The sequence below is a fragment of the Schistocerca serialis genome, chromosome 4 (assembly GCF_023864345.2).
Source record: "Schistocerca serialis cubense isolate TAMUIC-IGC-003099 chromosome 4, iqSchSeri2.2, whole genome shotgun sequence".
NCBI lineage: Eukaryota > Metazoa > Arthropoda > Insecta > Orthoptera > Acrididae > Schistocerca > Schistocerca serialis.
In genome coordinates this window covers 486871973-486887152 of record NC_064641.1, presented here as the reverse complement: position 1 = coordinate 486887152, position 15180 = coordinate 486871973, and the positions used below count along the sequence as shown (strand labels likewise).

The following is a 15180-nucleotide window of genomic DNA, read 5'->3' as shown; positions in this document are numbered from 1 at the left end:
AAGAAAGGCTTTTCTTGGCTTTTTAAGCCTCAAACTCTTTTGTGATGGCAGTAAAATGGGTAAGAAAACAAATCATTGATTTTTCGGAGGAGGATTTTGGATACTTGTTACTTCTTTTTACTGTCTTGATCTTCAAAAAAGAGTTAATTACTTTGGAAAATAAAAAAAAGTGCTCTGTATCATTCTTTTCCAATTTAGACTGTGCGATGAATGGCAATCTATTTTTTACTCGTTTATAAGTTGTATGCTATGTATGATGATCTTAACTATGAAAAATCTGCAAATACAGTTGCAAAAGTAAAGATATTTTATTTTTAGAAATTTCTCAGCAGTGGTTATACAGTAAGGATCAGTTTTAAATTGCTAGTTGCCATCTAATGGAAATTTTTCATCCTTAAAACTTACTAAACGATGAGCCTTTTCCTTCTGTAACAATCAAAATCCAACAGGTTTTCATTGTGTGTAGATTTAAATAATTTATGTAATGAACAGGAAATCCATCAAGCAAACTGTGTAATGTGTAGTTATTTACAATATTTTTAAACATAAATAATTTGGTTGAGACATGTTTACCATAAACTTAATCTGTAGTCTACAGTTCTAAATGCATTTTTTCCACATTGTTATCCAAAAATAGCAGTTACTACATAAAAGCTTCTAGTGAGGAATAATACTATGATGAAGTGTAATTTCCTTTTTTATCAGTGCTATATCCCTACTGTGGAAGTTTCTCTGTTTAAATGGTTTGTAAATTTTTATACTGTATTCTGAGGTGACAAAAGTTGTGGGATACCTTATCATATCATGTCTTCCTCATTTTGCCCAGTATAGTACAGCAACTCATGGGGCATACACTCAGCGAGTTATTGGAAATACCCTGCATAAGTATTGAGCCGTGCTGCCTCTATGGCAGTCCATAATCATGAAAGTGTTGTCATTTCAGGATTTTATGCACGAACTGACCTCTCGATTATGTCCCATAAATGTTTGATGGGATTCATATTGGGCGATCTGATTGGCCATATTATTTGCTTGAAATGTTGAGAATGTTCTTCAAACCAGTTGTGAACAGCTATGGCCCAGTGACATTGCGCTTTGTCATCCATAAGAATTCCATCTTTTAATGGCTTTAAATGGTCTCCAAGTAGCTAACATTACCGTTTCCAGCTTGTGATCTGTTCAGTTGGACCAGACGACCCAGTCCATTTCACTCAAACACAGCTCACTCCATTATGGAGCCACTGCCAGCTTGTGCAGTGACTAGTTGACAACATGATTCCATGGCTTTATGGGGTCTGAGCTGTAGTCAGACCCTACCATCAGCTCTTACCAACTGAAATTGTGACTCACCTGACCAAACCATGGTTTTCTACTTGGGTAGGTTACAACCAGTATGGTCACGAGCCCAGGAGAGGCACGGTACGGTGATGTCATGCTCTTAGGAAAGACACTAGTGTTGGTTGTCTGCTGCTGTAGCCTATTAATGCCCAATTTCATCACAATATCCTAATAGACACATTTATCATACATCCTACATTGGTTTCTGTGGTTAATCCACATTGTGTTGCTTGTCGGATAGCAGTGACAAGTCTACACAAACACTGCTGCTCTCAGTCTTTACATGAAAGCTGTCGGTCCTTGTGTTGTCTGTGGTGGGAGATAATGCTCGAAATTTGGTATTCTTGGCACACTCCTGATGCCGAGGATTGTGGATATTAAATTCCCCAGTGATTTCTGAAATGGAATATCCCATGTGTCTAGTCCCAGCTACCATTCTGCATTCATAGTCTGTTAATTCCTGTAGTGCCATAAACGCAAAAAAGTGAATATTTTGTAGTGATTGCCAGTACCCATTTTGCTCGGTGAACAATTGTCCAATATGAGTAAACAGTCTATTGGGTATTGGTTTCAGAACCAGCCATGTTCAGCTCCATGTTCAGCTGACAGTTCTCTACAGATTCGTGTTATGTGATACGGGCATCTTGTTGGGTACTTGTTTTAAGATCTGGGGCATCACTTAGAATCCCCAGTTATTACAGCAGTAATATTTTACACCTACTGTTTACCTTAAACAACTAGAATCAGGGGGAATATTGGGACAGAATACATTTATGATAAATGTAACAGATATTATTCAACAAGACATTTTCTTTTTTCAGGTGTATATGATCAAGATGTCCCAGAGCAGATCCTGCTGGCTCAGCCATCGCTCTATAACCAAGGACGCCTTGGATTGGTCTACCAGCCTCATTCTTTCTGGGTTACAATGGCAGATTCTCTGTATCAGAGCATAGTCATTTTCTTCATATGTGAAGCAGTAAGTTATCTTCAGAATAAATAGTGCTTAGCTTCCATTTGATTGCAAACTAGGCAAACCAAAAGTCACAATACCTTCCTCCATCTTTGAGAGAAATTCACATTCTAAGAAGGATACTATCAATCAGTTTTATGATGAAGAAAAGACTGAAGATACATATAATTGTGAAACAAGATGTTCTACATGAATATGCCAATATTTTCAAAGAAAAGACTTGGTTCAAAATATATCAATTCTAAGAAATTCTTATTATTGAATTAATTAATTTCTCAGTTTCATGTATTATTTGTACAGTTGGTCAGAATACTGTGGTATGGGCTAGTTTGTAAACTTCATTATGTATAAATAGTCTGTGTGTGTACTTACTTGCCGATTATTTATGAAGAACAGTGGCATATACATTAGTCACTAGCAGCCCTGGATCTACGGTATTTCCGAACCGGGGCAAAAACGTGATAGTGGCTCATCAGAAAATTTGCACTCTTCGTTGCCAATTAGCTAATAACTTTTTCTTTTGTGTGACATAAACTTAAAGATAGGAAATATAAAACCAGTAAAGACAAGAGACATATAAGTCAGTACACATTTCTTCAATCCATAGGTTCCAGCATTTTTTTCTCTCTAATCTTGCTACAGCTATACATGGTGTACTTTCCTTTCTGCGAAAAAATCTATTACCTCATCAAAGTTCATCAAACGTTTTGCTACATGAAAAATCAAAATATAGTTGTCTAATACTGAAAAAGCTGTTAATATAAATAGTACCTACGACTGACATGGTTTCTTGATTTGATTATGTCTATTTTGTCACTGTCTGCTAGTTAAAACAAAATAGGCTTTTCTAATATTGCAGCAATTGTAACACATGCCAAATAAGCGAGACTGTTTGGCACAAATGGTCATTTTTATCTACCTCATTTACGTAAATAACATGACAGAATATAATTCACATAGTACAAATATCAAATGCCTATTAGGCCTACTACAAGCAAAAAGTTTTATGTTAGGAAATAGTTTCACATTTCCTTCATACACTCCAGTTTCTCAAGCATGAAATCAAAAGTAATAGTACGGAATTTTTATATAAATTTGGAATCGTCATATTCTTCCATATAATTTGAGTGATGTCCCCATTTCTTCTCTTTCCTTGTTCTAACAAACAACCTTGTCATCACTAACTTTGCAAGTATTTCATGTCATTGTAAAAACTTATTCTCTGGTTAACTTCACTAACGCTGCCAGAATCAGCGGTTCAGTTATCCTGTGTTTATTCTCTGGTTGGGCATTATTACATGTTCGTACAGTGTGTTTTCTGCTCTATTCTGAGAATAGGACTTAAGCTCCTCCTAGTTAGGACTTTAGTACTGGCCCTTAGTGGTTTAGCAATCTGGTAAAAATTTTCTGTTAAAATTCATTTTCTAGGATACATCAACAAGATAATATATAATCTTTCTTACCTGTTATTCCTGTTAGTCATTTATTTCCACTCTGATAATCTCAATCTGTGGGTTTCGCTAATACTAATAACAGCGCTGATCGTTTGCACACCTAATCAACCACATGAACAAACAGTGATTGGCATTCCCCATTAAGAGTTTGTTCAGCGCAGCTCGTACAGCCCCATTCCATTTTGTCTGTGGTAAATTTTTTTATAGGGATTCCTCTGGCAGAGACGTCATGTACACTATGCTTGAATTTAAAAATCAACTTAGAATGTTCAAAAGCAAACTGGTATGCATTTCAAAATTATATGAATAATCTATAGACCAAGATGTGCTGGGTGCTTTGTGGAACAGGTTTTTTCTTCAAGAATATGAATTTGGCACTACCTGAAATTGCCACCTGGGCCATATACCCTGATTTGCCCCCCCCCCCCCCCCACCCCCCTCCCCAGATCTGGCCCTGGTCACCAGAATTGAAGATGGAAATGTTTGATTCCAGTTATACTAACCAACAAAAATAGATGCTTGTGCTACATGTGCCACTACTGAAATACATTTAACTTGAACAACAATAGTAAATATATTGTCTTCTTGGTTGTACATGTGACTAGTGTTAAGTATAAACAGTTCGTGGCTGGGCTTTCCATTGTTTTTGTTTTAAGTGCCCACAGAATAGAAGCTGCTGTTTAGAAGGAAAAAATTTCAGTTCAAGTTTAAAATTTGCGTTGCTGCATGCCAGACGTTTTATGTTGTTGTGCAAATGATCAAAGACTTTGGTGGCTCCTTATTGCACAAATTTTTGAACAAACAACATTTGTAATCATTAGTAAAACAAAACATTTTTTAAAATTTCTACAGTTGTTTTCTCTCTAACAGGCATTTTTATAAAATTTGTATAATCTGAAAAAGTAATAAATAAAAACACTAATTGTACTCTACATGTGTTGCTTGTTTACATTTACTAGATAATCCATTTGAATTTTATATATGATACTTCAATGAAAATTTTCGATAAACCAATACCCTTTTAGCTCTGTCTGACATATATATCATCCGGTCACACAGTCAGTAATCTTTCCTTTTGATGACTGATATTAACATTACAGTCAGACTAGAAATATTGTGGCCTCAATCCACAAGACTAATCGTTTGAACACACTTAATGTATGTGGCATTTTCAAATTTTAAGTTATTGCTGTAAGCAAATACGATACCTGATGGTTTCTTGTAAGAGACAAACCTATTGCTCAAGTATAAAAGCTTTACTTGATTATCCTAAATGGGAATGTTAGTGCTTGAGAAATCCAAAGAATCGCCAAACCTCTGGCCTCATTACTTCAAAAACGTGTGCAATCCAGAAGCAAAAGCTTAATTGCCATTTGGTAACTACTGAATATGTAAGTTAAATCTCAATCACACTAACACGTGAAATTATACCACACCTGGCTTGGGGCTACACATTTTTTTAATTTTTTGTTTTATTTGTTTATTTATTTATTTATTTATTTTTTTTTTTTTTTTTTTTTGGGGGAGGGGGGAGATCTGGTTTTTGCCAATATGATATTTCTGTAGAGTGTATATATTCTGAAGTTCTATAAATAATACGTTCTATCATCACCATTACCACTAGCAGCCACTTGTCACTTACCTCCAGATAAAGGACTCTTCTACACGTTTCATGCATCACACCCTTAAGTGACATGCATTCATGTTGCTAGTGCATATTTTCTGATGTCACCTACCCAGCTCTTTGCATTGGTCTTTTCTTGTCCCTTGGAAACTTCCTTGGTCCATTGACCATCCATTCACCTGGCTCCATCTCTCACATTACATAAGTTTCAGTTTCATAGCAGTCCAGTCTGTTTCGTGATCAACTTGTTTTTGTATTGTCTCTCTCAGGAACTCCCAACATGCCTCTCTAAATTGCACAGTGAGCAACATTAAGGTTTTTGAAGGCTTTTCACCATAAAATTCTGTCTTACTGCATGATGGTGATAAGCTCTATTCATAACCTATCTTTTCCAGCCCCCTTGGGATCTCAGTTTAAAAAACCCTATTTAGTTTGCTAGAAGCGCCTCATGACATGTGTACTGTTGTGTTTATTTCTTTTGCTGACCAGACACTGTCTTCAGCTGTCCAAAATATAAAATTTCAACAAATGGTTCTGTGTCATTGTTTTCCATTTGTACAGTTTTATTTTCGATGTGTTCTTTGTATGTTAAGTTATATCGTAATTTATTTCCAGGCCTACTTAAACTTGTTCTATTACTTTTTTTCCAGACCATGTGACAATTAATACCCATTGCTCCTTTCAAAATTTTTTTTCACTACTTGCACATTGTCCAGTATGTTTTATCATCTTCTGATGCCAGGATGAACCCTGGCAGGATAAAATTTTTTTTCATTTGCTGAGAGTTTCAGTAATTATCTTGTAAATAGTGGAAAGAAGCCTGATGTATCCACAGATTTTTTATATCATGTGTGCCTCTTTCTTAAGATGTAGGGTACTTAAATCTCTCTTTCAGTCTTGCGGAATTGTCTTATTTTACAGAAATTTTGTAAACATTTTTACATGTTGCATTTGTATTACTTTGCTGTACATCCACTGAAATACCATCATCTCCAACACCTTTCCCTTTATCCCTGAAATGGCTCTTCACACCCAATCTGATAAGACTGCCAGAATGTCTTAATTTGATTATTAACTATTTGTACTTCTGGTTTGCTCAGTGAGAGAGCTTTGTGGAGGGCAAAAGTTAGGAGAGTATAAAAGTATGTCTATGTCAAGACTGTAACAAGTTCTCTCTTACTTACTGGAAGCAGATAAGCTTTCAGAGGTGCCACTGAAAGAATCTAAAGAAAAGGAGGGGAAGCCGCAACAAAAAGTGAACAGCCAAATCCCACTCCACCATCTTGTGGTGTCAAACAGTATGTCCGAGGACTGTGATGAAGAGTCATCAGCCACTAATTTCTTGATGCAGAATGCACCACCACTGCCAGTCATCAAGATACGTGTGTAGAAGGCAATGGACATTTGTTCTAGTAAGAGCAGAGGAAGGGAATTGCCCAGACCTCAAGGAGTGAGTGTATGGTGTATTCCAATGCCTATGGCAAGGTGTTTACAATTTATTAATGTTACAAAGGTTATCTGCTGGTGACAAGGAAGAGTCTAGTTGCATATGTTACTCTTAACACATCCTGGGGTGAACTGAAGCGATGGGAAATGATTAAACCCATCATCAGAGGCTCACCCTGGCTGGTGGCACTGGATATTTTGCCTGAAATTGCTGCAGATTTAGGATTGAGAGCTACTTCTGATTGCACCAAATACCAGTGCAGCAGTTCTTGGGATCTTGCTGGCATAAGAGGAATACTGACAGCTTCAGTTTAAAGGAGCCCCCAATGTTATGATGACAGTGGAACCAGTGCCATGCAAATAAGACATCCCCGTGCAGTGCTTCAGCTGCTAACTGTGGCCAAGTACTGCAGTAAGAGACCACTTCTGTGGAATGAGCTGGCAATTACACTAGTTTTGAATGAAATAGTGGCAAAAGAGAATCTCCGCAATGCAGTGGGCAGTGAACGTGTGGCCAGCTGGAGGGGATGCAGAATCTTTGTGGAGATACATTGCTTCCAGCTGGAAAAGAGGTCATGGAAGGTGTTTGTTGGCAAACCATCCTGCACACAAGGAGAAACCAGCACTGAGTAAGCTCTGTGTGACTGTGAACTTGGCTCGCAGTTCAAGCAACTGCCAGTGGGTGGGGTTGCTGGGGGTGCACTCCATCTGTGAGTATGAGAGTGGTGTGCACCAAGGTGCAAGCAGCCAGTTGGTTAGGATGAAGGAGAAGTAGAACAACATAGCTGCAACCAGCTGCCCAAGTGAGATGACAACTATCACACACCAGTTACTGGTTACAACTGGCACCACATTCTGATCCAGAGCTGGAATGGAACAGGCAAGAAATAATTGACACTGCTTTACAAGCTGTGAGCTGTGCCAACTAATGTACACTGTAGTAGACAAAGTGATGCTAGATGGATGCACACAAAGAAGAGATTGGCACCAGAGTTTGTTGAACTTGTCTTCCATAATTTAACACAGCTGTTCCAGCCAAGGCTTTAGAATGTTTCCCTTGGCTACAAGTTGAATGTTGCAATGTCCCCCATAAATTGCTTAATACAGAGATTAAATGAAAGTAAGTGCCTTCTTCCCCAAATCTATATCACTCATGTCAAAACAACAAACCTAGACTGAAGCCCAATGGGACAGACATTCTCTGTTTCCTTCAGGAGAGAGAATGAATAGTTAAAATGGTGTCTTGAAGTACTCAAATATTAAAAGAAATTGTTCTATCTCCTTAATTACTTGTCTCAGTCACAATAATGTTTGCATTAGTTGTGATGAATATTGACTAGTTTCAGATGTGTTTGTTCATTTTGAAACAATTACCTTAGATTATGTCAGCATTGTTTCACACATCAAGCATTTTGTGATGAATTTAATACTGTCTGAAGTCTTAGTCACTTGTTGTTTCTTCTTCTTCTTCTTCTTCTTCTTCTTCTTCTTCACGTAGACACAGGCCTCCTGTAAAGCCTACCAGGGCATGTATTTGTAAAATTCCAACACTGCATTGGCAAATAAGGTTGTTTCTCATCACCATTAACTCACATGCGAATGTGTTTGAGACAGAAAATTAAGGAAATAATAAGGTTAAATAAAGCTTTAGTGGTCTTCCTGTGAACAAAGTGTTGAAATTTTAAGTAATCTTTGAATGCTGCAAGGCAGAGAGAGGCTACTAAGAAACCAACGAAGTGAACACTGTAGGAGACAAATGGTGCCAGAATGTGTTGAGAATCAGAATGCTGATTTCTAGATGATGTCTGAAATTACTACATTTGCACAGTAGAGCACACTAATAAAGTTAAGAGAGTGTTTGTCAGTATTTACTCAGTTGAGCATCTTCAGTGTGAGTCAGCAGGTTGTGGCACAGTCTACTGTTTGTGTATGTAACGAGGCTGGATCCAGGAAGAGAAATATTACTGGAGGGTAACATGAGCTATTAGCAGGTCTTGAACTCAAATTTTTATCATGGAGAACAGTTGACCAACAGTGGGACTTGAGATGTGCCTTGTGGATTGGTTCAAGGCTTCAGAAGACCAGTTTCCTTTGCTGTTTTGACTCATAGTTTTAATTTACCTGGAAACTGTTATTGGTACACAAAACAGTTCACTATGAAAATTTCATTCAGGAACAAATCCCTAAGTGGAAGGAAGGCATTGATAGATTAAGCTTTAAGTTAGTAATTGATGTTCAGGTGAATCAGGTAACTTTCTACAAAATGTGAAGATCTGAATCTCAGTTATGGCCCAGAACACATTTGTGTTCCAATAGCGAGTTTCATTTCGATTCATAACGTATTCTGTTCCAGTGTTAGTCATTTCCAGGTTTTATCTTTGCCTCTTTCACTTACAGTTCTGTTTCTCTTATTGTAGCCTGTACTATATTACATTTAAATTCTTGATAACTAGCATAACTATAAATTTCAAAAGTTTGTTTTAGAATTCGCATTACTTTTCACAGATTAGGTTTATGTTTACTGTTTCTCTTTCATGAGGCGTTCCTTGGATATACCTTATCTTCTCCTTTCACCTTTGCATCATTCATTAATACCCTTTATGATAAATTTTCAGGCTTACCATAACACAGAAGTTGGTATCTGGGAGTTCGGCACTACTGTGACTACCTCTTGTATGTTTGTGATGCTGTGCCATGTAGCTATTGAAACCAGATCTTGGGTAAGTAGATGTAAAATTCTTCTCATAACATTTCATCAGATTGTATTTTGTGTGTGATACATCGAATCAATCATAGTGGTTAATGGTAACGGTAAAGTGTGGCTCTTCAGTGATCCCCATGTTCTCAAGAGCATGAGAGAGAGAGAGAATCCTCCCCCTTCTTTCTCCTTAATTATTCCAACACAATTTAGTTGTGTATTATGCTAAGTAATACAAATTTTACACACAGGAATTACAGACCTAGGCTGCAAATGGGCGTTGATTGAAATCAGTGAGGAAATTTGAAAATTTATACTAGACCAGGATTTGAGCCTGGGTCTTCTGCTTACTAAGACAGATGCTCTTACCACTGACCCATCCAGACACAGTGGTCATTGCAACTGTACAGACTACCGTAGCACATCTCCCGTCAGACCGAAATTCTCAAATTATCCACATATTACAGATGTAGTGTCCCTTGCCCATTATCCTGGTGTCTGTTCTTTTGGACATATATGGAAAAACAAAAATACAAATTTGTTTTTGATTATCAGTTACTTAAAACCAGAGCGATGTGCACTAATTACTTACTGGATAATATCTTTCTGATACTGGCTTTTGTTTATTTCCAGACTGTGATCCATCTTGCATCTATCCTGTTGTCAATCACTGCCTTCTATGTTTTTTCACTTGTATATAACACAGTCTGTCTGCAATGCTTTGGACTACCAAGTAATTATTGGGTCATCCAACAGACAATTGGTTCAAGCATATACTGGGCATCAGTCTTCCTTTCAACTGTTATGGCGCTTCTACCCAGGTAAACAATGACAATGAAGAAACAAGGGAGAAATTGATAAAATGCTTTAATTGCATTTTGTGGAATATTTCATTATCTATACAGTAGCTTTGCTTTATCTTATTTAAGTGTGTTGAAGAGTTCATTATGTGTTTCTGTTTAAGTATTATATCCTCAGTTTTTATTATTTCATGTGATCAGTTTTTAGTTTAGATATTTTTCTTGGGGCAGCCACTGACAATGACATTTGCAACAGTGATATTTCAGAATATTATTTTAAAAAAAGTTGCCTCAATCTCGTTTTACTCTTTCAGGTTTGTTTGGCGGGTTGTGGAGACAACACTGTTTCCGAAAGATGTCGTACGTGCTGTCTTGGATCACAAAGTCGCTGCACGGCGAGGTGAGGGATTCCTTGTGTCATGGTCACGGTCTACTTCCACATCATCCATCTTCAGGTAACCTCAGACAGCTGACTGCTGTCATAATTTACAGGTTGAGCAGTAATTTGCAGTGTGGTAATGAGTATGTGATAATTGTTCTTTCAAAATTACAGTTGTAGTGGTATGCACTTACTGTGTGATAGTGATCGTCACTTGCTTTCTTTTATTTTATCTTTTGCTGTGTTGACAAAATTTTGAATTATTTATGGGTTTCATTGGTTTTGCTGGCTTATAAATGAGTTGCTATTGTCTAATTTTGCTGACTTTAGAATTCATTTGTAGTTAACGAAAGAGAATTTTGTGAATCTAATACTTATTGCTTAGGACTCTAAATGTTTAGTACTTACGACTGCAGTGTCAACAGCTGGTCATTTTTAAATGCTTTGGTGCACAAGAACATATTGCAAGGAAACAAAATCAGTAAGATCCTATTTAATGTTGTAAGAGACAAACTGTTAAAAAAAAATACACATTGTAAGCATGTTATTTATATTGTGTCATTTGACATTCTGATCTCAAATGCAAGCATTGGAAGGCAGATAAACATAGATTTAATATGTATGGTTGAAAATGACAAATCATAAAAATTGCCATTGCAGCTAATAAATACATTGATAGCTATCAACAGTATTTATCACATTAAAATTTTTATAAAAGCTGTGGACCCTTGATTCATCAAACTAATAAAAGCGAGTCAAATCAAATCATTTTCCTTAGTGTTACACACAACAGTAAACATCGCTTGTACATCTCAAAGCAAAGATTTAATTATTTATCATGAATTTTAACTTGTACATTGGCAAAACATTGAGTAGAGGTTTTGAAATAACAATTATGAGTAGATAGAGATGGTATTGTAGTTTCTGTTTTATATGAAGAATCATGTCAGTTCAAGTGTTGCTGCTTTGACAAATGCCATATTGGTGTTTTTTATGTAATACCATCAGCTTTGTCATTGTAATGCATAAGTGGTGCTACTGTCATTATTGTTGAGAAGAAGAAGAAGAAGAAGAAGAAGAAGAAGAAAAGCAAAGACCTCAACTAGAGCTTCTTGTAGCTGAATGTTAATTTATTGGTATGTTCTTATAGTCACAGTTATGATTCCGTTACCAGATAAGCATGATTTCCCTATTTTACATGACCAAAAAAATTACATTTGTTACTAAAGTTTTGTAAGCTTTTTAAAAATAATCCTTTTTCTGATTTGCAACTGCAACTGCTCTGCCTGTAAATATTGTAATTTTATAATTGTAGAAGTGATGAAGAAGGTAGACGTTCAAGGTACTGTAGTGTCAGTCAGCTGTCTGTGGAAAGCGCTCTGACATTTGTCGACAAATGTCTAGTTGTGCTTAACATTTCTGTCCTTGTTTCTCATTATCGTATAAGGCAACTTCTAATGTATCACATACTCTTCCATGAATGGAACATAAATTACAACCATTATTATTTACAGTTACTAAAATCTGCATTAATTATTTTATTTTTCTTAAGAATTGACTAAAAAATGTATGGATTATTTTGTGATAGTAATGGTAATTTCAATGAATGGATAATGAAGAAACGTGTTTATATTAAAATTTGTAGAAAAGTTGAGGCAGAATGTAATGCTAACTAAATGCAGAAGTTCTGGGTCTAAAACTAAAGCAAACTTGCACCAAAAGAAAACTTGGTAGTACTTCCTACTCCAGTTCTGTCACAGGACTATACTACCCCATCAAGGGCCAAGCCACCTGTGAAAGCAGCCATGCCACATACAAATTCTGCTGCAAACACTGCACACTTTCTTACGTCACTATGGCTACCAACCAGCTGTCCACCAGGATGAATGGCCACCACCAAACTGTGGCCAAGAGCAAAGTGGACCACCCTGTGGCCCAACATGCAGCTGAGCGTAACATGCTCAAAATGATTGCTTCACAACCCGAGCCATATGGCTCCTTCCTTCCACCACCAGCTTATCTGAAGTATGCAAATGGTAGTTATCCTTGCAGCACATCCTTCGCTCTTGTAATCATTGTGGCCTCAATCTCCAGCAACCCATTGTCCACACACCCTCCCTTCTTCTGTCCTGTCAGCTCACACCAATTCATGTGACCATGTCACCTTCAGTGTGTGTCACTCCCCATGGTCTCCACCAACTTTACATAACATGCCTGGCCCATCCACCTGCCATCCCTCCCTCTCGCATTCCAAGCTGTCAAACTGACTGCCTCCCTCTGAACCTCTTAACTGCTTACCTCAGCCCCTCTTTCTGTCTCCCGCATCTCTTTCACTCTACCCACTTCACCCAACACAATCCACTCAACCTAGTCCACCTTCCAGACCGCAGCTGTAGCATTATACAGGGTGTTTATAAATGAATATCAGCATTTTAATGCTTTATAATATTTATTACATTAAACTTACAGTTATAAATGATATGTCAAATGAAAGAGCAACTCAAACAGTTTTACCAAGAACCTTAAAAATGTTCAATGCGAGCACCATTTGTCACACGGCACACATAAAGTCCATAGCAGAGTTCTTCCCAATCGTTGATAAGTGTGTCTTCAGTGATTGTAGCAACAGCTGCTTCAATCTGGTTTCTTAATTTAGGGAGGTCTGCTGGTAGCAGGGGCACGTACACACGATCCTTGATGAAGCCCCAAAGGAAAAAATCGCATGGCGTTAGGTCGGGTGAACGTGGAGGCCATGCAAAGCAAGCCCTGTCATTGGGCCAATTGTGGTCTAGCCAGCGCTTGGGTACAATGAAGTTCAACTGATTGCGTACTTTGTTATACCAGTGAGGTGGCACACCAACTTGCTGGAAAATGAAGTTCTCTGGCTCATCTTCTTCCAACTCTGGGAAGAGCCATTGAACTTCACTGTATCCAAGCGTTAACTAGGCCGCAATGGGCCCAATGACAGGGCTTGCTTTGCATGGTCTCCACGTTCACCCGAACTCATGCCATGCGATTTTTTCCCTTGGGGCTTCATAAAGGATGCTTTGTACATGCCTCCGCTACCAGCAGACCTCCCTGAATTAAGAAACTGGATTGAAGCAGCTGTTGCTACATTCACTGAAGACGCACTTATCAATGTTTGGGAAGGACTCTGCTATAGACTTGACGTGTGCTGTGTGACAAATGGTACTCACATTGAACATTTATAAGGTTCTTGGTAAAACTGTTTGAGTTGCTCTTTCATTTGACACATCATTTAAGTTTAATGTAATAAATATTATAAATAGTTAAAAACCTGATATTCATTTATAAACACCCTGTATGTCCAGCCAGTGCCTTATAGGGACATAGGCATGTGTATGTGTGTGTTTTCTGTATGTATTTGTACTCTAACTAAAAAAAAGGATTACTCCAAAAGCTGGCAAGTTCTGTGCCTTTCAACGCTTCTGCATTTCAGTGAATTTTATTCAAGTTTGCAATCTAACTGCAGCAAAGTTCTTTTGAGCCAAACTTGAAATGAAACTGTTTCCTTTTCAACTTACTTAAAATAATTATATTCAAAATCAAATAGTTCATTCAAATGCAGGCTGTAATTGACACTCTCTCTCTCTCTCTCTTTCTCTCTCTCTCTCTCTCTCTCTCTCTCTCTCTCTCTCTCTCTCTCTCTCTCTCTCTCTCTTTCTGCGAGCACACTCGTGTGCTTGTGTGTGTGTGTGTGTGTGTGTGTGTGTGTGTGTGTGTGTGTGTGTGTGTGTGTGTATGTGTGTTTAATTGATTTCAGTTTTCTTCTTAAACATTTTTGCAGATGATTGTATTCATTGAATGCATGACAGGTGCATAGCATTATTGTGCTGCCAGTGTGATATTTATTTTGCATTCATGCAATCAAAGAAATGATTCAGCTATTCAGATGCATATTTTTATTTTGAAGATAATATTCCATAATGACTGACATATATTGCATACAAAATTTATATAGTGCAAATTTCAAAAGATGATGCTCGAGTAGGATCATTTTATTTAACAAATATTTTTAACACACTTTTTAGTGGACTGTCGAAGAAACAAATGCTTTCTGTAACATATCGGTGATAAACGTATTATATTGTTTGGTTCCTGTCAATTTCTGTTGTTCATTATTGCTCATCAAGCAAAGTAGTCAGCAGGAAGAGAATATGAAGATTCACATTTTTATAACCATGAGCAGCATGAGAGAGAGAATTTCCTCAGAAATCAGAAATTCTCAGCAAAACAATAATGCACAATGATTTTGGGAGAAGAAAATGGTGTGTATCAGAGGAAAGGCATGCTAATGTGCTACTTAAAGAGAAATGTGTTTGAGGTACGAAGAATTTGTTGGAACTGGACAAGAATATCAAAATCTGCAGATGATTTAATGCATTTACAAGCAACTAGCTCTGAAGATAAAATTTGTATGTTTGTAATAAATGTAAAGAGTTGGAGT

The 15180-nt window shown here is 37.3% G+C and overlaps 1 protein-coding gene across 3 annotated transcripts in view; it reads left to right on the top strand.

The window, feature by feature from the left end:
• LOC126475196 (phospholipid-transporting ATPase VD) overlaps positions 1-15180 on the top strand; it is a 351647-nt gene that overhangs the window by 330327 nt on the left and 6140 nt on the right. For 2 of the 3 annotated variants that reach the window (XM_050102845.1, XM_050102848.1), the window contains 4 exons: positions 2160-2317; positions 9451-9555; positions 10167-10354; positions 10648-10788. In XM_050102845.1, the coding sequence (XP_049958802.1) occupies positions 2160-2317; positions 9451-9555; positions 10167-10354; positions 10648-10788 (592 nt within the window). The remainder of the gene's footprint in view (positions 1-2159; positions 2318-9450; positions 9556-10166; positions 10355-10647; positions 10789-15180) is intronic. The other variant, XM_050102846.1, reaches the window with a different exon arrangement.